Source organism: Hibiscus syriacus, unplaced genomic scaffold (assembly GCF_006381635.1).
Source record: "Hibiscus syriacus cultivar Baekdansim isolate YM2019G1 unplaced genomic scaffold, ASM638163v2 tig00002840_pilon, whole genome shotgun sequence".
In the NCBI taxonomy this organism is placed as follows: Eukaryota; Viridiplantae; Streptophyta; class Magnoliopsida; order Malvales; family Malvaceae; genus Hibiscus; species Hibiscus syriacus.
This window is the reverse complement of record NW_024061947.1, coordinates 3,498,654-3,522,765: the sequence shown is the minus strand read 5'-3', so window position 1 is coordinate 3,522,765 and position 24,112 is coordinate 3,498,654. Positions and strand designations below refer to the sequence as shown.

Here is a 24,112-nt window from a genome sequence, read left to right as displayed (position 1 = left end):
GAGCATATTCGATAGTAAGTAATGGATATCTGTAAGATAAATCAACCACGAATACTAGAATGACTCTAGTATATGACTAAATTGAACTGAAAGGAAATGCAATATGTATTTGAAATTCGGAAACTTCTGAATTACTCTGGAAAACTCTAAAGTAACAGGAATAGACATGATTGCTAAATGAACTAAGTGACCTCAATGAATGATGATTAAATAAGTGATTTGGATGAGTATGGAAACACTGTTGAACTTACATGATGAATTATCCTTATGGGTCATGAACCATGAATCAAATACGTCCGTATTTTCTGGTATCGTTGAAACGTGAAAATGAAATAAAAACAGTTGGAAGATCTATTCAACGATGATTATGGGGATGATATATGGATATGCATTATAGTATTACAGAGTGAATACCTTGGAAGGATAATGAATTGACTTGTTGACATGCATCAGTCTAGGAGTTGTATAACTCGAGTTTTTTGATAATACGATCGATAGTCATAAATTGAAAATGACTTGAATCTTCGATTCTACATTTTCATCTAAAATCACTTCAGACATGTTTGAAAACACAAGTAACGCGGAAGAAAAAGATTCTGAATACCTATTTTGGTTCAATTGGGCTGAAATCCTATGAATTCAAAGTATATTCCTGAATACCCCTGATTATTTGGGTAATGGAATCACTCTCAGTAAATCTGAATCTAGAATTATTTTGCATAAAGGTTCTTGAACACTTTCCTGATGCATATGAAAACATAGTGGAATTCTAAAGTATCAGCTTAAATGTTTGATTAGATCGGTTAGTAATCGATTCTCTTCAATAGGACCTTGTTCCTGGAATACGATCAGATTGCACAAGTTCATGCTATCCAAATTGATAACTACAAAATGTCTCTGAAAAATACTTAGATTCTCTAGTGTGTTCCCTATACATTAATAAATTATTTTATTGTTTTAATATGTGGTACACTAAAATCTATGGTTACTATTTTATGGATGCACCGACTTAACGGTGATGGCTTGTGGATTTGTATCATGATATAAATTGTATCTTGGAGATAATGATTTGTAAAGTACATCTCTGATTAAGCTGGAAAATTTTTATGGACCTAATGTGACTCTTAGGTAGGCTCTACGGCCCTGAGATCATTCTCGGGTAGGCCCTGCGGCCCTAAGATATGTTCTTAGGTAGGCCCCGTGGCCCCGAACTTTCTTGGGTAGGCTCTCAGGCCCTAAGATGTTCCCTCAGGTTAACTATTTATACGATGGCTTTAAAATACGAGCTTAAAAAGCTCCACTACAGTATGATTTCTGAGATTTACTGAACTATCATTTGATTAGTGTACCTATTATGATTTTTATCGTACTGTTGGAACACACTAGACATTGTATTTGATCTCCTGAGAACGTGATACTATGAATGCTTCATATGAACTGAGATACTCATGGCTTTTATTCGATGAACTACCAGTGGAACCCCATATTATTCTGAGCATCGGTATACGTCTTTTCAATAAGAAATGATATGGTTTTCCATTTATTGGCATGTCTTGCAGCATCATCTGGTAGTTCTGTATTACTGAGATTTTCGAAGCTCACTCTATTACTCACCATTTCAGGTTAAAAGAATTATACCAGTACAGCTATCAACATCGGTAAGGGAGTTCTTCCAGCGTTGCTTGCATAGTATCATACATGTGATTAGGGGGCATGTAGATTGTATTTTGTTTTATATCTGAGTTTGAAAAACCTGTTTTATTTCTGAATAATAATAAATCATTTTATGATTTTACATGTTTTAAGAAAAATTTTAAATTTTCAGCTATTTTTATAGTGGGTCTCTCCGGTGGCCTTAATGTGACACTCCAGATCGGATCGGGCTATCCGCATCGGTCTGAGGGGGTTACATTTTAAATTGCAACCTATTTTATGGTTGCACCTCATTTTATGTTGTACCACTTTTTCAAGTTCACCACATTTTAGGTTGCAACTCCTTTTTATGTTGTAACCATTTTTTAAAGGGATGGTTTCACCATATAGTGGACTAACACCCAACAGTAAGTTTATAAATATATATAGATTTTCTTTATTAAACGTAATAAAAATATATATTAAAAAAATTTGTATATAAATTAGAAATAATAAAAAGTATATTTTCTATCAACTTTCATTTGTTAAAAAAGAAAACTATCTCAAGGGCAATTTGATAAAACATACATTTTTCTCATCTTATATTCTTTCATCCAAACATTGTAATCTTATATTCCTGTCAAACAAACCAAACATGATAATACAATATTTCTAGTAATGTGTTAAGTAATGTAATATTCTGGTAATTTATTCTCGATAGTAATCTTACATTTCGTAAATCAAACGCCCCCTAAAGGTAATCTTACATTCAATGAACCAAACACCCCCTTAGTTACAAATATCGATACTTATAGTGAAACAAGTATTGAATCACATTTAATATTTTAAGTTGCAACATCATAAATATAATCATGAAATATAATCTATCTAAAATGCTTAAACACAAATATCTCATAATATATGAATTATATGTTGGAATCTAGCTAGAAATTTTATATTTCTCACCGATTCATGATAACTAGTTTTAAGTTAGTCAAACATTGGACCAATTATATTTTAAATTATAAGAAAAACGAACTAAACTACAAATAAAGTAGTATGAACTAGCTTACCTCAGTGGTTAAAAGAATCGTTGTTGTTTTTCGAGGTCATGAGTTCGAACACCAAAGGCTACAATAATGTGATTGAGTGTTCATTACCAAATAATTGAGAGAATAAATATTTTCGATACTTCGAACTTTGAAAGATTCTTTTCATTAAATTAACATTATAAGTTTCAATATTTGGTATTTTAAAGTAATTTTGAAATTAAAGTTCCATACAAGTATCAAATATCAGAGAATAAATTTTAATTGTTTTGATATTTTTTTTAAAAAAAATTAAAGTTTCATACAAGTAATAATGTTGCAATTGAAAAATATTTCAGATTGCAAATGAATTTCTTATCACCTACTATAAATATTTTGATTGTAACATTTACATTTCAAGTTGCAATATAATAATCGAAAATGTTATTTTACAGTATAATATTTTCTATATTTTATTACTGTTGATATTTTGTTGGATCTAATTTATAAACTCTGGTTATATTTTAGGGTTACGTTTTAGGACATAATTGAATTTGTTTACATGATTTATAATATTTTTCACTCTCAATCTAATTTGTTGCCATCGCTATTTTGTTTAACTCATTTTAAAAACTCCGGTAACATTTTCTAGTGAAAATAGATTTGTTGAGGCGACTTATAATATTTGCCGCTCACAACTTAATTTCTTACCATCCAGTAATATTTTCAACGCAACCAAATTTGTTACTACGACCTAATTTTGTTAAACCCATATTAAAAACAACGATAGTGCAACCGTTATTGTTACAATAACACAATATTTTCAGTTGCAGATCATAATATTTTGTGTTTCGCTTTTTTATTATCCAATAATCGCTCACACCGATTACATAGTTTATCAGCCTCGAGTCGCACAACAGAATCACCCAAAAAATCTAAAAACCTTGTTTCGGACACCACCTTTCCCCATCCATAGCTAGCTCAAACCACCTTTTCAAACCCTTTCAATCCGGTGAAAAAAGAGAATGTCGTTGCTATTACCAATCACATCTGCGGCAAAACAGCTCCTCTACCTACTCATAATCGAAACAAGTCATCGCCTGTCGCCGTGTCTTCTCATTCCCTTCCAAAACCAAACATCTTTCACTTAGTCATCTTCGGTTGTTTCTCGTTAAGGTTGTTAAAGAGAACAAGGTAAACATTGAAGATTCATTGATTAATTTTCAACCAAATGAGTGATTGAACTAATCCAGCCAAACCCAAAAGCCAATCCAATTCAACATATAAAATATGAAGGCCACAAATTTATTTCTCTGAAATGCATACCATGACCCAAGTCCACACTAATTGTCACAAAAATACCATTCCACCTTTTTATGCATACACAATGTTTCTCCACATTGAAGGAAATATAACGAGGCTAGCTCTTACCCCAAAAAAACCTTCAAACATCTTTTGCTAAACCTGACAAATCGATACGCCCGGATTCGTCTCGTTTAGGGGAAGCTTTCTTCTGAGGATGATCTTCAACGGGTATTCCTCGCCTTGGAGATGGTAGTGATGAAGATTCCCTGCCATAAAAGTCTCCAAAAGCATCAAAGAAACTTTTTCTCATCTCTTCCGCAGCATCAAAGAAACGATTAACCCCACCAAAGAACTCACGTTCTATTGCCTCCAAGTCACTGCGAAGCCCAGGAAATTCAAATGATCCTTCCCCATGTGATCCTGATGAGAAATTCCCTTTTAACATTTGCTCTGTGACGTCCTCCTCTGTATACTCTTTGTTGGACTGCAATACTTCAACGGGCCTAGTTCAAACATACACAAAAATGTAATAAGAAATCATACACTATGATTAAAGCTAAAGAGTGAATGAAAAAAGTTGCAGTGAACTTTATAAATTTCTGTATTTAATTCCAAACATAAACGACAAAACAGACCCGTCCAAAGAGCTATTATCCATTTCAACCGATGTTCTGCAGCAGTCTCCACAGAGAACAATTAAGTTTTGCAAATAATACTAAATCATTACACGAATCATGTAAGAGCATGAGAAGGGGAAAAACATAGTGCACACAAACTAATAGCATATACGGTGATGCAGGAACTTATTAAATTATTTTATATTATTTTTTTATTTCAGCTATATTTGTTAATTATATGGATGACTAAGGTAATCTAGAACTACGATTATAAGATATCTCAATATGTTCTTTGGATTAATAAAGAAACTATAGATTTTTATTGTTTCTAGTGTTTTCCCTCAAAAACATATCATACTGTCATCAATAAACAAGTTAAATAAGCCGATAAAGGAATCACACACACACACACACACACATATATATATATGTATGTATTTTGTCTATCTTGAAGCTTCACTAATTTGGTGGAAACACATTTGCAGTTACCACAAATGTCAATTAAGCTACGTTTGATTCTATTCCATCTTCTAGTGACAAAAACAACACAAGCTGATTGATATAAAAATATACCGATATTTTAACATATCCTTTTCAATCAGACCATCATTAAAATTTCTTCAAAACTTAAGCAACATGTCATATAATTCAAATTTCATCAAATCTCTTATTGCTGCATTTCGTACCATTTCTTATATGGATGATAAAAGCATCAAATCTCTTAGACAGTTTGTTAAACCAAATTTTGCTAGAATTTTTACAATCTCAAAGCCGAAGTTCAAATAACAAACATGAAAAAAGTTCTAAAAGAAAGCTACAAGCACAATTTTTACACAGTTCCATGAGTTCAAACAATGATTTATCTCTCAAAAAGAAGCTCCACATTCGCAAATGTTATAATCTATAAACAAGCCACCCTCTCTCTAGACCAACAAAATTAAAATGAAATTGAAACGAAAATATTTTCAATACATTTGTGATACATGAATGGAAACATGAACTTCAAAATTTAGATTTTAATTTCGTTTGCTCAAAGAAATGTACAATGAGCATATAAGGGAAAATTAGCTAAATTCAATATTATTATATATTTTGGCACCATAAGAACATGCATCTCAAATACAAAAAATATCTATAAAAACTTTAAATTCATCACTAAATATATAAGCTTGTAACAAACTCATAATTCATTAATGTTCTATTCATAATTACGCGCAGAAATACTGTTTTTAAAATCTAAGTTCTCCAAGGCAGCCTTAAATAACTACAATGTTTGCGAAATCAAGTTCACATTATTCAATTCTTTGGAAGCCAAACAATTTAGTCGAATGCAAACTTTCTAAACTAAAAGCAACTAAATTCGCAGCGAATTATGATTTTTATTTAGTTCTATTCTAAAAAAAAAGGTTTTTAAAATTGAGCCAGAAATTCAATATAAAAATCAAGGTAAAGTAGGGTTCATTTTATGATGACTACAACAGATTATGGATCTTAACATTGAAAAAAATCCAAAAATAATCAAAAAGAAAAAGAAAGAGGCTAAATGTTCGAAAAAGTTACCTCCCAACGCATTCTCTGAGAACTTCTTCAGTTTTCTCGCACTTTCGAACGAACTTTCCAGGCTCGATTTCTTCCGTCTTGCAGTTAGATCGCACCACCTTACTGGTAGAGCATCGATCGCCTTCGCCAGCGGTTACGTCGACGGCGTCGTCTGGTTCGTCTTTCCACACCCAACCCATTTTTTTCCTTTTCGTCTTTTTGGCGATTCTGTTCTAGGCGTGTCGATATATCTATACTTGGCTGCTACTTTTCTCTGCCCAAGGTACTGGAAACATCCTTGTTTATTGGGCCACACGTACGGCCCAATAATACGAATGGTTGAAAGGCGTTTACCCAAATATTTTATGTAAAAATTTATATTTTGAAAATTTTATTCAACTATAATTATAAGTAGATGTGTTTAAATCCGGGTACGGGGTTAGGATACCGGGTCCTCGAGTAGTTGATTTGCAGGCCAATATCTTGATCTGGATGTTGTGAGTACATGATAGTTAGATAGCCGAATTTTATGAGTTCCCGTAATTCGGGTAATTAGGTACTCGATTTTGTATCATTTTCAAATTATTAATTTAAAAAAAACATACAAATTATATTATTAATTAATATATTATATTAATTATTAAACATACATTGGGTGGGGTTTTTTTAAATTTTATTAGTTTAATTTAATATATAAAATTATTAATAATTAAATATGTAATATTATTATATATAAAAGATAAATGTAACCAGGTACTTGGGTAATTGGGTATCCGGAAAAATGTAATTTTGTAACCTGGGTCCTACCCGGGAAATGTCGGGTCGGGTACCTAGTCCGGTTGGATAATTTTTTAGATAATTATCCCCTTTTTTTAGTTCGGGTCGTCGGGTCATTCGAGTCGGGTATTTTTTAACACCTCTAATTATAAGTAGAGTAGTAAGAGTTATATATAAATCTTAGGATAAATTATGTATTTAATACCTAAACTATCAATTTTGATCTATTTTAATCCCTAAACTTTCGATTATTTTTAAATCATATTTAAAGTTTAATTTTTGTTTGATTATAGTACCCCGTTCAAACTTTATCGTTAATTTTTGGAAAAAAAAAATGAAAGTTTTGGTCCAAAACAAACTAAAATTGATAGTTAGGTACTAAACACATTACTTTTTTAACAGTAGAGTATTAGAATGAAACAAAAACTAAACATTATATATAGTTTAAAAAAAATTGAAAGTATAAGTACTAAAACAAGTCAAAACTAATAGTTTGATACTAATGTGTATTTTATCCTAAATCTTATTATATACATATGTGTTTAATTCTTAAAAGTACGATATAATTATGTTGATCATATTCAAGTTAATCATAGTTTTATAATTTCCAATTGAATTAGTGTTCAATTGACTTGTAACACAAAATTTAATCACAACTTTAATAATTGATATATATATTTAAAATTAAAAAATAATTTTTAATATTTAAATAATTTTCTTGAACTGTTAACAATTTTTTAAAATGATTATTGTATTTTTTTATTAATATGAGGTAAGTACAATGCAATATTTATTTAAAAATAACTCTCAACCTCTTGACATTGAACGCTCATTCCTGTCATTCTCGATGCTTGAACCCGAGTCCTCAAGAAATAATAAAAATATATATTTATATATTAAATAAACTAAACTAGATGAATTGAAATATAACACAAAAAAAACCCATGAAAAATATTCTTTAAAATAGAAAACAATATCAATTATCAAACTAAATATATATTGTAAACTGTTAATACACAAAAATTTATATTAATATAAAATATAAATTATTAACAAAGGAAAACAATATAAATACAGAACACAATTTCTTGTCTCTCCCCATTTCTATTTGTCTATTTTCTTCTCATTATATTTCTTTCAACGGTTGCAGTTTATCCATACCTTTTTAACTAAAAGTTTATTCTTACATTTATTATCTTTATTGATTAAACATATTTCCAGCTCCTATGATAATCTAGGAGTAATTATGGATATTTTATGTATTTAAATTAAATTACATTTCGAAATAACCAAGTTAAAAAATTAGGTGTACAGGAGTATTTTATCAACGTTGATGTTGGTTTTTTTATTGGGTAAAGAACACAAATGGTCATAACTATAAAATGCTACTTAGTTAAGTCGTTTAACTCTTGAAAGTTAAAGGTTATCCAATTACTCGTATGTTTTAAATTCGTTATTTTTTATTAAAAGTTAATTATTTAACCTACTAACTGAAATATGATAAAATCATATTCTAATGATATCTTTGGTACCGTCCTTTCAAACATTAACTCGAAGATATAATTAAGGATAGACATGGATCGAGTCAAATCAAATTTTCAACCCATCCGACCCGACCCTAAAATTTATCTCTTCCACCAAAAATCCAACCCTACCCAATTCATAGGTAAGATACCCAACCCGACCCAACCAAATTATTTAATTATTTTTTATTTCGAAAAAAATTGAAAACACATCATAAGCAACTTCATCTCGCGGATATGTTTTGATAACCTTTAATGAAACCATAACTCTTCAAAGAAATGATGTATAAATGTATAATTTTATTTGTAAAGTATCGAGTCGGGTTATTTTAACCCTAAAGTTGATTCCAACCCAAACCCAAACCTTTTATATATAAAACCCGAAACGAACCTGATTGTTTTTTTTAAAACTCGAACCGATCGACCTGTCGGGTCTGAATCTTATGCCCATTCCTAGACATAATATTTCAAGCATTAGCTCGACGACATAATGTAAACAAAGACTTGATTCACAAAAAATAACTCAAATAGTTCTTCCAACGAATAGGTTAACGTTCAGCTCATATGATCACTAATTTTTTTATCAAAAAATGATAATTTTGAAACATTTTAATAGTCAGGTGATCATTTTATAACTTTTAATAATTAAGGTATTCAATAAAGCAACATCCAATAGTCGAGGAATTATTTTGTAACTTTCAATAGTCAAATGACTAAGCAAAACAACGTTCAACAGTCGGGGAACGATTTGTATACTTTATCATGTTTTATTTTTACATAAAAATTAAAAAAAAAATAGTTCAAATATTGAAAAAATAAAGTATTAAAAAGTAGAAAATAAAAATATTTAAATTATTGAAATTTGAAAATTTTGAAATATTAAAATGTAAAGAAACGAAAAAAAATACAGAAATGAGACCATATCAACTAGTCCAGCTCTGAATTATCCACTAAGAGAGGAACAAAAGATATGATAGTAATTAAACAACACAGGATCTACCCTTAATATTTTATTTTCTTTGTGTGTGTTTTAACTTACATATTATTGAGGAGCCTTCAACCAGATGTTCAATCATATCATACCTGAAAAAAGCCATCAAAGATCAAACGTAAACGACATCTTATCAAGATTCAAACTAAACTGTACAAATGATAAGGAATGCCTGCCCCCAGGCAATTATCCTTATCTAAAAGAGTTTGCAATTTGCAGTCTAGAAATTGATTCTAAAATGGTTATCACAGTTACTCTTGTTTTAAGATGAACCTAGTTATCACCATATGGTTCTATAAGCAGTCTACTTACGGCAAAATGATGGGTGCCAATGGGATTAATAACCAAATCCTTTGTATCTTTTAAAAAGATGATATTCTGTAGCCAATTATCAAGTGTGCCAACCCATAACTTTTTTTTTCACTCTACAAAGATGCATATCAACTAGCAAACACGAGAAAAAATGGAGGTGGTACATATGGAAGCTTTGAAGTTCTTACTACTAAAATAAAATTTACTCACTTCCGTTGATATCATCTCCTTAATCTTTAAGGTTGCAAATCCCATAATAACATTGCAAGAGCGGCATGAACCTGAAACTAGCACGAAATGACTTAGAAGTGTTACCAAAACAACCCAGAACTTGGTAATTTCTAAGGTAAGACCATAAAATTCCAATCATATATACGACTTAAAACCAAAGCCCAAAGGGGCAACTCAGTATGGCCTTAATACTTGGTCATTTAGCATGGAATATTGAATCCAAGATATGATGACAGAGACATTTTGTCCCATTTCTTTAATGCATCCATTGACATAAGTAGATATTACATAACTATGGGAGTAGACAACATCCCCAGCATGGAGGAAATTGTTAAAACAAGGAACAAAAATAATCCATTACCTCTATCAAAGCTTCTTTAAAATTTCTTCACTTGCACGCTGATAGTAAGTCATCCTCTGGGTACAAGTCACAGCTTCATCAAAATTCCTTCTTCGAAATGCATCTTCAAAGGAGTCAGATGTTTCTTCCAATTTCTCCTTCATCTGCAAAAGGCCAAAAAGGAAATTAATAAGTTTTGCTAAAAATTGTTAAGGTATACAAAATTTCAATGAATATGCACTTGAAACAACATATTAACTTGATACACAGAGTTTAAGCAAATGAAGGTTGTAAACAGTGAGATCTCCCACATTTAAGCAGGCATAGCTATGCAGCACACCAGCAGTGCTCACTTTGCTTTTTACCCCTCAGGTAAAGGAAATGGAGGTTGGATCAAATATTTCATTATGTGCAGGTAGCACAACTCAAATTGGAAAGAACTCCAAACCAAAGCATGTAGAATTTAAGCATGTCTTGGGGCAGTTGCAGGCAGCAGCCTGATCCAGGAAACCTAAAGAACCCAGTGAGTTCAAAGTATGGCATTGAAGATTGTCGTACTAGCCATTATCTACCACTCTTCCTCTAGCAGTCCAAAAGTATTATAGTTTCAAACATACAGAATATTACTGATTGCCATTTAGGTAAATGCAGTCAGCCTCGCATAGAAATGAACCATCCAAATGATAGCTAGAGAGAAACATCATGATTGTCTGACACTGATGCAACTCTCTATTCAAACAAGACATGCGTGAAGATTGAGAACTCTTTGTCATACCCGAGACTGAATCTGATTTAGAGCTTGTGAATCTGGAGCCTCTTCTACAGCTTCCCTGATTTCCATAATCTGTATAAATAGAAACTCCGAAACATGGATCACTCTTTAAAAAATAAAACCACTGAGGAAAGTTAAGCATCTAAAGTAAAAATAGATTTTTGAGAAGTTTCAATTACCTCAGTGAGCAACTCTGGGTCTGAAACTGTCTGTTCTTCATCAACATCTACTCCTTCAAGCCTCAACTAAGGAAAAGAGCAAATATCAAATTCACAAAAATATTCAAATACCAGATTTTTTTTTTGGAAAAGGCAAATACTAGAAAATCAATACAGAAAAAAAGAGAAAAAGAGACAATGAAATAAAAGGGTTGAAAGAAAACATGATCAAGAAAATCTACTTTCTTTTAGCCTAATTCAATTCAATTGGACCATGAAACAAATCCATCCATGTTTAACCTCAACTAAGGAAAAGAGCAAATATCAAATTCACAAAAATATTCAAATACCAGATTTTTTTTTTGGAAAAGGCAAATACTAGAAAATCAATACAGAAAAAAAGAGAAAAAGAGACAATGAAATAAAAGGGTTGAAAGAAAACATGATCAAGAAAATCTACTTTCTTTTAGCCTAATTCAATTCAATTGGACCATGAAACAAATCCATCCATGTTTAACTGATCTATTAGTGTTAAAAAAAAAAGATTCAACAACAGGCATATTTGATCTAAGGTCGTATTCTAAATCCATTTCTCAATTACACTGATAATATTCAACTCTAAAGCATCTTGATTATAGTATGCAAAACAATCACTTCAAGTAAATTAAAATATCAGGACTACAAGTGCAAACAAAACTTCAGAAACCATAAAACTGCACATTACTTGATATTTAAAGGAAAACTTACAATGTATACCGCCCTAGACAACGGCTTGCTAAGTGTGCGATATGCATCGATAACACGGGCAGATTGTTCAGCAGCATATTCTCTCTCTTTCTAACAATTCCCAATATATATATATATATATTATATATAATTCTAAAAACATATATGAATACGAAACCAAATTATTTGTTTGGAATGACCAAACCTCCGATTTTGAATGAACAAGGTCAGGATGCAATTTCTTCTGCCAATCCTTGTACATCCGTTCTAATCCATCAACCTCAATTTCATACTTTTTCTCTCTGTAATATTTTTTAATTACGGAACAAACAAGGAAACAAAAGCAATAATTAGGAAAAATAAATAAATAAAACTAGCTGAAAAATGCACTTACAGTCCAAAAATTTGGAAGTAGTCGATGGATAAATCAACAGGCTGAATGGTCCGGCAGGAATCACAATACAAGAACGGCGTCGAGCTGGGAGCGTCGGCGACGCAGTTCCAACACCGTTTCGGTGTAGAATCGAGTTTTGCGGCGGATTGCGAACAAAAACTTAGAAGGTAAGTTTTTGGGTTAGGGAAAAAATCAAGGCCGAGGGGTAGAGGAGCCCTAGAAGAAGATTGAAGGTGAGAGGATAAAGATGGAATTTGGGAGTTTGCAGAGAAAGGAGCCAAACAGCATGTAGTCGGAAGAAGTCTGCGGCAGAGAAGAGACAACAGCTGCTTCGTCTTGGACATTTTTCCTCTCGCTTTTACTTCTCTACTCTAAAGTAAGTACAGATATAACTGCCCTCCTCGAGTCCTCGTTCTTCACTTATGCACCATAGAACCCCAAAACATCCAGAATTAACTGGAAACGCATCTTTTTTTCCCTTTCGAAAGGGTTTAAAATTTTACAGGTTGAATTAAAAAGGGTAAATTTCGAGTTTAATACACAAACTATTAATTTTAGTATGTTGTAGTACCTAAACTAATAAACTTTTATTTTTTTAAAAATCATACTTAATATTTAGTTTTTGTTTCGTTTTAGTACCTCACCTTTAAAAATTTAACCGTGATTCACATGCGGTACCTTTTTATCGGTAAATTATATTATTCGTCACTCAACTATATTTTAACTCCTATTTTGGTCACTAAATTTATTTTTTTTAATTTAGGCTAAAATGCACCATTGTCTACTAAAATATATCGTTTGTATTGAGTTGCCCCTTAAAGTATTTTTTGAGATGTTTTACCCGATGAAGTTTTAATCGTTACCTTATTTACCTCAAATCGTTAACTCTGTTAAAAATACAAGAGTAAACCATATATATAATCAACTAACTATTTTTACAATTCTATTTTGATTACTCAACTATTTTTTTAAATCATCACTAAATTAAAGTTTTTATTTTTTTAAAAATACTTTAAGAGAGTTCAGTACAAACAATATAATTTAGGGGCAAAATATTGAAAACTATATCTACCATTATATCTTAATTAAATGTAGGCTTGAAACTGGTTATTTATAGGCTGTGTACTAATGCCAAACTCTACTTTTTTATAGGCTTGAAACTGGTTATTTATAGGCTGTGTACTAATGCCAAACTCTATTTTTTTATAGGCTTGAAACTGGTTATTTATAGGCTATGTGCTTATACCAAACTCTATTTTTTAACTCTTTTCTTTTTTATTATATTATTATTGTTTTTTGCCCTCGTGTTTAAAGTTTAAACCATTGATATTTGATAGAATGTTTCTCGATTAAAAAAAAAGAGTAATCATTTTTATAATAATTAAATGTACGTTTCTTCCCTAAATTATATTATTTATATCAAATTGTCTTTTAAAGTATTTTTGAGATTTTATAACCTAAAGTTTAAATGTTATCTCATCTGTTAAAAATAGTTAACTATGTTAAGAAATATGGGTAAATTACATATTAATCACTCAACTATTCTCACAGTTCAATTTTGGTCACTCAACTATTTTGTTTTTCAAAATCATCACTAAAGCTACATATCAATGTCATGTGATTGCGATACCTACATATATGCTTCAATGAACTTGCTAATTCATGAGTTTCAACCTGCATGCTTCCAAAATTTCATTCCAAGCTACAATATTCGTATGCTCACTTATCAAAAAAGAAAAATTCGACAGTCATTACTTCAAAAGATTATTCTTCCAATATTATCTCTTTTTTCTCAAGGAATAAAGGAAAGGGAATATCCCCCAAAATTTGACATCTTCAAACCCATTTCCAGCCACTGAAAACTATGTTGTAGCACCCACCTGGGACTAATTCAAGTTATGCCTCCAGAGCTTTACTTTTCTACAAAGTTAAACAAATAAACGACTACAATCTCATGCAGCCTTGCCATTTGGTTCCCGGTTCCCGCCTTTGCGATTCCAAATAGGAGTGGTTTCAATAAGCTGATGGGGTACAAGTCGTTTTTCGCGCTTAGTAAGCTTGCGGAATTTTCTTACCCTCAGCCTGGCTATCTCAGCCTCCTCTTCTGGGGTCGTCTCCCTCACTACAACAGTTAGTCGGCACTCAGGCTTCTCTCTAATTCCGGATCGCCCTTTAGCATGATAGGAAACTCTCTTCAAAAATAATCCCTTTCCGACAAATGCCTCAGCTGTTTAACATTAAACCGAAATGAAGAATGAATACAAGCACAAGAATTCAAAGTGATATAAAGCATATGCTCATTTCCACTGCTTACCAACGAGCAGACGTTCAGGATCCAATCCATGATTGTGGGTAGCATTTGCTTTAGCTGAGTGAATAACCTGAATTGCAAGGTGTTATATAATTATAAAAAATGCTAGAACTCCATTGTCCGCAGAAAATCCAAAAGTATTTTCCTTCCAAACAATACCAAAAATCAAACATAAGTAGAGAGAGCAAAAATAATAATAATATAAGAAAACAGGTACATCCATGCTGGACCTGCTTTCATTCTGTTTGAAGAAACAATATCCTTCTTTTTCATTAATGCTTTCTAATTTGTATAGTTGGAGCAGTAAGTTTCTTTTTCCGGGTTTTCTTTGGTGGCAAATAGCTATAGCTGCTTACTAAGAGGAGTTTGGGATAGATTAAGAGAAGACATTTCAACCAGAAACAACACAAATACTTCAAAAAAGAACTATAGCTCAGCAGTAGGGCATAGCTGTTGAATTACCTGATAGACCATTTTAGCAGCTCGCTTTACTGTCACTTGCAACTGCAATAATGCATCCTCAACACGCATACCACGAACTAATGCAGCAACCAAGTTGACCTTCTTAGGACTCTAAAACGAGCAAGTCAGCAAAAGTTAATTCTACTAGATAAAAACATCAGGAGCATGGCAATACAGCATCACAATGGTAGTATAAGGCCCCATATTAGAGAAGTATAGTAATAATTCTTTCCCCTTTTTGGTTTGCTCCGAGCACGCCATTATTTACAGGAAAGACATGATCAAATTATCCCAAGCAGAATTTAGGCAAATGAAGTTAATATTGGAAATTCATAAACTAGCCTCCATCAGTTTTTGTAAAGTTAAATTAACAAGTAACTGCACAGACGCTCTATGATATGTTCTCAAGCACAATACCGAGTACAGAAGTTAGAAGTCTGTTTCAGCGGAATTTCTCTCTAAATCTCGTAAAGCATGAGAGCAAGCCATCTATTTCACTAATAGCTTTAGATAGCAAGAAAGATCCCATCTGCTTAACTAATCCTATAGAAATTTTATGCAAGGTTCATCGACTGAAGGACTCATAATATCATTTATTTCAACTAATCAAGAATTAGATTTATGTTCAGAAGTGAAAACCGAACATAATGTTTTCCATCAATTAAGCTAAAACAAATAAAGATGGAGACAAATCTTTTTCTTAGCATGCTTATGTAACTTATAAAAGTTATTTTCCAAACTGAAAATGTCTCATGTAAAAGGGTTTTCTTGTTATTTAACATTGGCAACTATTATAGGTAGAGGATCATGGATTCATGGGTACAGGAAATTATAAAATTTTATCATATCTTTGTATTTTCATTACATAAAGCTGATATATTATAGCTCCATACCAATTAAATCATCTGCCTCTATTCTTACCTTCAAGTGAACTGCCTTCAAATATTGAAAAAAGCAAAAAGTTCAAAACTAGAAATTTTGGGTTATAGTTCAGGAGGTAACCTGTTTTATCTTCTTTAACACTGCTTGAACTTTTGTCCGATTGGGAGCAACTTTCTTCTCTTCAGTCTTTCCGCTATTTATAGCCAAAACGGGAGTTAATGGTGATGCTATTGGCGTCTCTTCAGATGAACCTGCTAGTAGCTTCCCTGAAGTGAAAATTCCCTAAGCATGGAAAACAAAAGACAACTTATTCAAGGATAAACAAAAAACATAAGAATAAGGGAATTATATTTTTGAAAAGCTTGAGATTAAAATCAAAATATTTAAGAACCAAATAAGAAGATATCGGATATGCAACTGCCTTTGGATCAGAATAAGAACACAAGATAAGAAATTTTGTTCATAACATTGTAACATTGTTGAAAATTTGTTTTTTTATCAGTTAGAAGTATCCTAACGATCTTCAATAAGTTGACACCACCTCAAACCAAGGGAATTATATAGTCAAATGCAGGTCCTGTTACAACAATGAACATACAAGAAACTCTGATCTTTTGCAGAAAGGAGGCGTCGACAAACAAAATCATGAAAAAATGAAAAGAACGAGTAGGCATTACCAATTGTTGAAAATACTGATACAAAGGCGTTGAGATACTTGCTGAAGGTGATCTCCACAATCTTTGATAACTACGCAGTTCACCTGCATAAATATTTCATGTACTTTTTTCATACTCAAATTCAATTCCCTACTCACAAAAAGAAGCAAAAAAAAAGTAATAAAAATGATCTCTTCTCAATCATAACTTCAAATTGAACTTTAACTTCACAAGGGCTCACGCAAAAAGAAGAGAGTAATTAAAAAAATCAGCCAAATACAAGAAATGATCTTGCGCATGAAACAAGCTAAATAGATAGAGTATTAATAGTTAAGTGATTTAAAATTCAGCTTTTTTTACATAAAACAAAAAAATACCCATCTTTTCTTTCTCAGTGTCAATCCCAAATTTAACCTTTAGATTACCCAATAAAAAGAAGAAAGAGAGAAGGAAAGAAACTAACCAGGTAAAGCAGAGGAGGTTACGTGAGAAATAGAAGAAGAATAGTTGGCAGAGTGAGTATAGTTATGTTCGAATCTTCTTCCAACTTGACGAAGAGCACATTGCAAATGTCTCTGCCACCCCACCATGTTCAAAATATCTTCTTTTTTAGGTCTTCCTTCAAAACCCAAAGAAAAACCAACAAACAAAATGCATTAGCGAAAATGAGAATTAAGAACCCGTTCAACGTATATATGTATGTATATGAAGATCAAGTGCAAAATAATTACTAAAAAAGTTGAAATTTAAAAGAAATGGGTTGGAAGAGATAGCTATCATACTGGTTGGATATCGTATGGAGATAAGAATGAGAGTGAGGAGTCGGAGTTGAAAGGGTGGGAAAGGGTAACTCTACCAGAAATAAAAAAACCCCTAAAAACAAGGTTTTGGAACTGAAGGTGAGAGGGTAAACCCGATTGAACACGGAGCGGGTTCTCGGATCTGGATAGTAATTCAAGAAGTAGGAAACTACGCCCGAAGTTTTAGTTAATTATGAATTTGTTGTCGAATAGGTCACTTTTTCCTAAAAGTTATAAATATCCCAAGCAATTAAAATATTATTATAAATAAATTATTTTGTTATTAAAATTAAATCGCTAATGTAGTTTTATATAATTCACATGGAGCACAGGGAAAGTTCAATGGCTAATAATAAGTTTTGGTATGAAAGAAACAATATTATGTTGTATATGTTTCAAAATTTACTTAATAAAAAAGTACACCATATGTAAATTTCTCAAGAGTGGATACTTTTGAATGTAATTTCTGGTCATTGAATTTTTATAAATTATATTTTAATTATTTGTGTATTTTTTGGTACAATTTAATTATTTGTGTATTGATTTGTCATAAAGTGATTTATGGAATGTAATAAGACTCTTGTTATATTGATAATACGCCACGTTATCAATAAATAATTATTTTATAATTTGATCTTTAGACTTTAGCTAAAATATGAATTTAGTATTTTTTTTAAAAATTTAAATATATAATTTTTTTTAATAAATGTATAAATTCAAAATAAAAATAATTATTCCAATAATCTTTATTGGCATCAACTTCCATGCGACCTTGCTCCTTGTCGTCTACGTCTGGTGATATTTTTTTGAAAGAAACAAAATTATTTTATTATCATCCTCAACCCACACAAGGACGATAATCAAAATCAAGACCTTGTTAAAAAATCTCCCTAAACCTAAATGGAGAAAAAACATGTCTTGACCTAAGCCACAATGAATCAAATACACACATGAATGATTATTAAAGATTAAGAGTTTGCCCAACTAGAAGTTATAAGCGCGAACTCTAACAACAGACAAGATTCTGCAGCAAGGCTAGTTCACAAACACAAGCACAAAAATTCCATATCAGTGAGCCCCTCAATGAGATTAAATTATTGAGAGCCAATGGTCAATCACTCAGTCTGTTCTAGAGATCTTCCTTCGACATTAACTATCAATTATGCATCCTTAAATTAAATAGAAAACTAACACAGCTCAACAAAAATACCCTGCTACTCAAATCTGATTGTTTTGTTTAACCAGAAGCACTTTGCTAGGAAACCTCTGGATTCACAAGACTATCGTTCAAAGTGAGTTCCCATTTTCCCCAAATTTTCACAACACCTTAAACTGTCTATCTTTTCATAAACTACTCAGTTCACTAGCTCCCATAGCTCGATGCAAGGGTATTAACACATTTCGAGCATCTGTACCTATTGCAAATCCAAGGTCAAACAACAATTTGGGAAGAAAAGACTTTTCATCCATCCATAGCTTATAAAACCTCACGTAGGAGCTAGCCATAGACACTGATCAGTATTAGCTTATCAACCGGACCTCTTCTTAGTTGTTCTGTCTTCAGCTGATTTCTTTTCCATGCTAACCCTAGCGGTCATGTTTTTCAGTCCCAACTATAAGATGTGATTCTTTGTTTTGTCTCTGCTAGAAATTACATTATTTAATTTTATAATTAATATTATTTTTAAATTTAAACTTATCTAATTATATAATTGTAATTTATACTACCAATTACGAAGTATGACATGATGATTAAGATGTAATTACATCGATCGTTCAAACATATTTACGTAATTAGAGTTTCTTATAATTACACTTAAATATAAGTATAGTTATTAAAAATAATAATTATATTTTCATGTAATTATATTATGATATTAAAACATACTCTTAAGTTCAATTAGCGTAAAAAATCTTGTTCTATTTCTAATTTTATGACTAAATTTCAAGTCTTGATAGGAAAAAAATAATAATCATTCTTACTTGGTTTTCCAAAATCATGGTTAAATTTAGGGGTGTTCAAAATCGAGTACCCTATTCGAGTATTAAAAAGTCAGCCCGTGTCTCGGCCCATTACATTCGGGTATCTGTAGATAGGGTAATTGGTTCATTATTTTTTATTATATTAATTTTTAAATATTATATAGAAATATTTTAAATTTTAAAATTTAAAGGTCTAAATATATATAATCCACCTATAAAATTTAAAAATTCAAATTAAATAATTACAAGAAAAATTATTAAAAACTAAAATAAAGAAATATAATTAAATTTCAAATGCTTTGAAGTTAAAATAAACATTTTAAAAAATAGTTTAGAATGTTAATGTGAAATAATTTAAGAAAGTAAGAATTTAGAATGTTATGGTGGCAAAATTTAAGAAATTATGAATTTAGAATGATAGAGTGAAATAATTTGAAAATTATGAATAAAAATTTTAATATAAAATAAAAACATAAAATATAAAAAAAAACGGGTACCAAGTTACCAGTTACCCGGTTAAGCAATATTTTCGACCCAAGCATGACCCAAAAACATGAAAAAAATAGCGATCCGGGTGCCCGACCTGAAAAATTGGGTATTTTTATTATAAGTAACCTATATTTTTAACCGGTTTGACATATCGACATATCGGGTCAATCGGGTCGGGTATTTTTGAATATCCATAATTAAATTATATATATGTATATAAACCTACTTTTTGGGCGGGGAAAATCGTCCAGGTTAGAAGTGGGACAAAAATAGAAGGTTCACCACGTCTGGTGCATATTCTTAGAGCTTAGGTGATCGTGGCACTGTGGAGTCTGGTTTGTGGCGAAACATCTCTAGTTACAGGGGTCTTCCTCGAGTGAAAATGCTCTTGTGGTTAATCTATATAAACAGACCCATGAAGAACGAAGAACAAGTCTGCCGCCATATGATAGATACTCCTAGATGTACTTTCTGTGGGTTTGCCTTTGAATCAGCCTCTCACATCTTCCAGGACTACGTGGTTTTTATTTCCACATGTGAGAGAGGTGTATTTATGGCATTGAATGAAGAACAGCCGAGGCCCGAGTGTGTGAAGAAGTGAAGAGTGACAATGATTGTATTTGGGGTTAGATTACAAACAAAGAATGAAAATATAAGAGTTTATTATTAGTAAAAAAATGATTACAATGCTTGGTTCAAACTCCTCTTTTCAGTCAAACTTTAATAGCCCTACCATCAAATATTAACTAATTACTACTAACAAACTTCCAACTAATAACAGTTAACACTACAACAAATTTATCAATTTGTGACGAAATTTCTATATGACATTGCATATAACATCACAAAATATACTAGAAGCGTGACGATTTTTTGTTTTCGTCACATTTAGTGATTAAGGTATATCTTTTATGACAATTTTAGAAAATGTCATTAATTTTCGTCACTATATGTTTGAAGCCAAAATTTTCCTCCAAAAAATTTGATGGGAAATCTTTCAATGACATTTAAAAGAGATGTGACGATGTAAATTCGTCTCTAATAAAATGAAAGTATTAGTGACGATTTATTATTATGAAGATTCAATTTGAATTAACAACGTTACAAATTGGTCATCAATATATTTTATTAGTGACAATTTGATTCTTCATATTTTATTAGATATAAAAGGTAACATTTTATTTGTGTCACAAAAAATAGGTTTACTATGATAAAAGCAAGTATTTTTCACTCATTATTATATTTTTTCTCTTTTATGTGACAGTTTTAAAATGCGTTATGTGATTGCGTAATTAAATGTTTTACGCAAAAATTAACAAATTTTTTTTATGAAAACAATTTATGTTGCAATGTTGGACATATCACCAATTTAAAATATTATTAATGATTTTTTTATTTTATCCTATTAGTTTTCTCAGAATTTCTTCCACAAAATATTAATTATTATTAAAATTATAAAAAATTAAATTTTTTAATTTTTTTAAAATATTATATAATTATTTTAAAATAATAAAAATATTACATAATTATTCTATAGTATTAAAAATATTTAAAATTTAAAAATATAGAGAAACATTTAAAATGTCTAAAATTTCTTATGAGACATTATAATTGTAGTGTGAGTTACCTATGACTTGATGTGATACATATATTTTGTCAATGAATTTATGTAGTTACAATCAAGGAAAGAGCTATCAAGGAGGTGGAAGGGGTTGTTACCCTCCCAAATATTTTGGTGTAATAGCATTTTAAGTCCTTTTTAGTTTAAATATTAATTAAATAAGACCTTTGTTCCTCTCCATTTCTATATTTAAATACTTCATTGAACCTTGTTCTTTCATTGTAAAGAAAATTAGTCCCTCTAGTGTTTGATCTTAGCTCCGTCATCAGTTACAATTTGGATTATAATTTAAGTTCTTAAGGATAACTAACAATATTTTTAAAATATATATTATTAAAAAGATATAATATATTAAAAAATATTGATGTGAGATACGACATCATTTGAAAACTTTTAAAAATTTATTAAAAATATTAAAATTTTATTTAAAAAATATTTAAATTATTTTGGAAATTATTTATTTCTCTAACATAGAGAGAAACAATAATACTTTTAAAATTTAATATGCATAAGAAAATAAGTTCAAGGACTCAATTTCATTTGAATAATGTAAAGTGAGGATTAAATTGAATAATTTCAAAGCTAGGAAGGAAGTTTGAGAAGATTAGGGATCATAGTGAATGCAGACTAAAAATGGGAGGCCAAACTGTGAACCCTAAAATAATATAGAGTCGTGTTTAAAATTACCCTTAAGTTTAGAGTATAAATCATATATATGTTTAGTTTTTTTCATTTTTGCATCTTCAGTCGCCGTTTGCTCTATCCCCTTTTCTCTCCTCTGTTTTCCATCGACGAAGCTCCGTTTGATTTGCTCTATCGTCGTTCAACCGTGTTTCATGTGAAGAGAACTATTAAGTTACTGTTCAACCAGCGTTACCATCTAGTTGATGTTGTCCCTCCTCAGAAACAGATCTTATTCAAGGCTCTTCGTATTACTTCCGTGTCGGCTGCCGAGAATGCTAGCAATGTGGGTTTTATTGTTTTAACATTATTTTACAAGTACTTGTTCTAGTGGAGTAAATCAGCAAATTATTAGTGTTCAACACTCCTTGAACTTGCAGCGTTTCTGCAAAGTTATGGTGTTGTAAATTCAACTCACAGTTGGGAAACACTCTGATTATTGAAGGTGACTACCAGAATACAATCTCCAATTTTGAATCAAGTTATGTAACCGCTACTCAGATATGTTATCGGCAGCTTCACATGTTCTTCTTGGATTTTGTTATGAATGTCCATGTCCTTATGCAATGGGATGATCAAACTACGAATAAGGTTGAATGAGATCTTCAGCGATGTGATCAGGTCTGGGAGACTTCCCCTAGACAAGGGCAGTTAAGTTTTACCATGTCATCTTTTTCAATTTTATTTCTTTTTTAATCAATGATTTATATTAAAGCTAAAGTCTCCGATAAGGATGTTCTTATTAAAGCTAAAGTCTCCGATAAGGATGTTCTTATTAAAGCTGATAGATATTAAAGCTAAAGTCTCCGATAAGAATGTTCTTATTTGAATCCATTACGAGAAACAGAAAGGGTTGGTGGCGAAAATATTAAGCAAAATTGAGAACCTTCATATATAATTGATCAGGTAATTAGTAACTTATATAAGTATTTATTTCTTGTGTTCTTTTAATTCATAACTTGAACAAATAATGAAAGATGATAGCATTTTTTTTTTCAGTGAGATGATGAATTCAACATGATAGTACATGATCTGGTTGAGTTAAGATAGATTGAAGTTCATTGGACATAAGTCTTGAAGTTTATGTTTTCTTTGTTTTTTTTAATCTTTCATGAGAAATCAAGGTTATTAAATACTCCATCTTTTAGAACATAACTTGTTTTCATTTTAATTATTTTGTGTGGTTTCAAGTTTCATTGTGGACCACATTCACGGATGCTAATGATCATATCAAGGCTTAGAGAGTTCATTAATATACTGAGTTTTGAGAGAACTTAGAGATTCAATTAACGAATTGAAGTGTTTATCAAATGTTGGTCTTAAGTTCTTTTACAGATTCCTTGGGATTTGAATCTATTTTTTTTCATGTGTAACTAATTAATGATGCACATTTTCTTGTATGATGTTTCAGCGTTTACATCCAACAGGAAGATGGTTGTTTGACACTAACGATGGGCTTCGAGGTGGTGTCTGAGAAAGCTATGGCTTGATGTTGAGAAGCTGTGAAAATATGAGATTTTATTGTAATTTGCAAAAAATAAAAAAAATGTAGCTTTATTGTAATTTGTAAAAATACAAGGTTTTATTGTAATTTGTAGAAACTATAGGTTATTATTGTAATTTATGATAAGTTTTGTCCTTTTTTGTAATTTATAAAAAGTTTTGACCATTATTGTAATTTATAAAAAATGGCCTTTATTATAATTTATAAAAAGTTTTGGTTTTTATTATAATTTATTAAACATTTTGGTCTTCATTATAATTTATGAGAAAATAATTCTTTTAATTATATCATTTTTATTTTTTAATTAAAGTAATACATTTTTTAATAAAATATTGTAAGGATATATTTTTATCTTTTATACAATAAAATTTTACATAA

The 24,112-nt window shown here is 30.8% G+C and overlaps 3 protein-coding genes across 4 annotated transcripts; all 3 read right to left on the bottom strand.

Annotated features, from left to right (window-relative positions):
* Window positions 1-3,944: 3,944 nt before the first annotated feature.
* LOC120155146 (fra a 1-associated protein) lies at window positions 3,945-6,352 on the bottom strand. Its single transcript, XM_039166731.1, has 2 exons — window positions 6,143-6,352; window positions 3,945-4,468 (listed from the first exon to the last, which is right to left on the bottom strand). The coding sequence occupies exons 1-2, from the start codon at window positions 6,319-6,321 to the stop codon at window positions 4,105-4,107; spliced, it is 543 nt and encodes a 180-aa protein (XP_039022662.1). The 5' UTR covers window positions 6,322-6,352; the 3' UTR covers window positions 3,945-4,104.
* A 3,037-nt stretch (window positions 6,353-9,389) lies between these two features.
* On the bottom strand, window positions 9,390-12,773 carry LOC120155142 (iron-sulfur cluster co-chaperone protein HscB homolog). Its single transcript, XM_039166719.1, has 8 exons — window positions 12,346-12,773; window positions 12,157-12,253; window positions 11,973-12,062; window positions 11,247-11,312; window positions 11,071-11,139; window positions 10,317-10,459; window positions 9,935-10,005; window positions 9,390-9,504 (listed from the first exon to the last, which is right to left on the bottom strand). Exons 1-6 carry the CDS (start codon window positions 12,687-12,689, stop codon window positions 10,322-10,324), a joined length of 804 nt encoding a protein of 267 aa, XP_039022650.1. The 5' UTR covers window positions 12,690-12,773; the 3' UTR covers window positions 9,390-9,504; window positions 9,935-10,005; window positions 10,317-10,321.
* A 1,387-nt stretch (window positions 12,774-14,160) lies between these two features.
* On the bottom strand, window positions 14,161-17,523 carry LOC120155129 (50S ribosomal protein L22, chloroplastic-like). Of its 2 annotated transcripts, none has more exons than XM_039166707.1 (7): window positions 17,439-17,523; window positions 17,120-17,275; window positions 16,678-16,760; window positions 16,121-16,282; window positions 15,119-15,229; window positions 14,660-14,726; window positions 14,161-14,572 (listed from the first exon to the last, which is right to left on the bottom strand). In XM_039166707.1, the coding sequence occupies exons 2-7, from the start codon at window positions 17,244-17,246 to the stop codon at window positions 14,298-14,300; spliced, it is 825 nt and encodes a 274-aa protein (XP_039022638.1). In that variant the 5' UTR covers window positions 17,247-17,275; window positions 17,439-17,523; the 3' UTR covers window positions 14,161-14,297. The 2 variants fall into 2 exon arrangements, with proteins under 2 accessions (XP_039022638.1, XP_039022632.1); XM_039166701.1 differs by having other exon boundaries at window positions 14,163-14,572; window positions 17,120-17,278; window positions 17,439-17,486.
* Window positions 17,524-24,112: the final 6,589 nt, after the last annotated feature.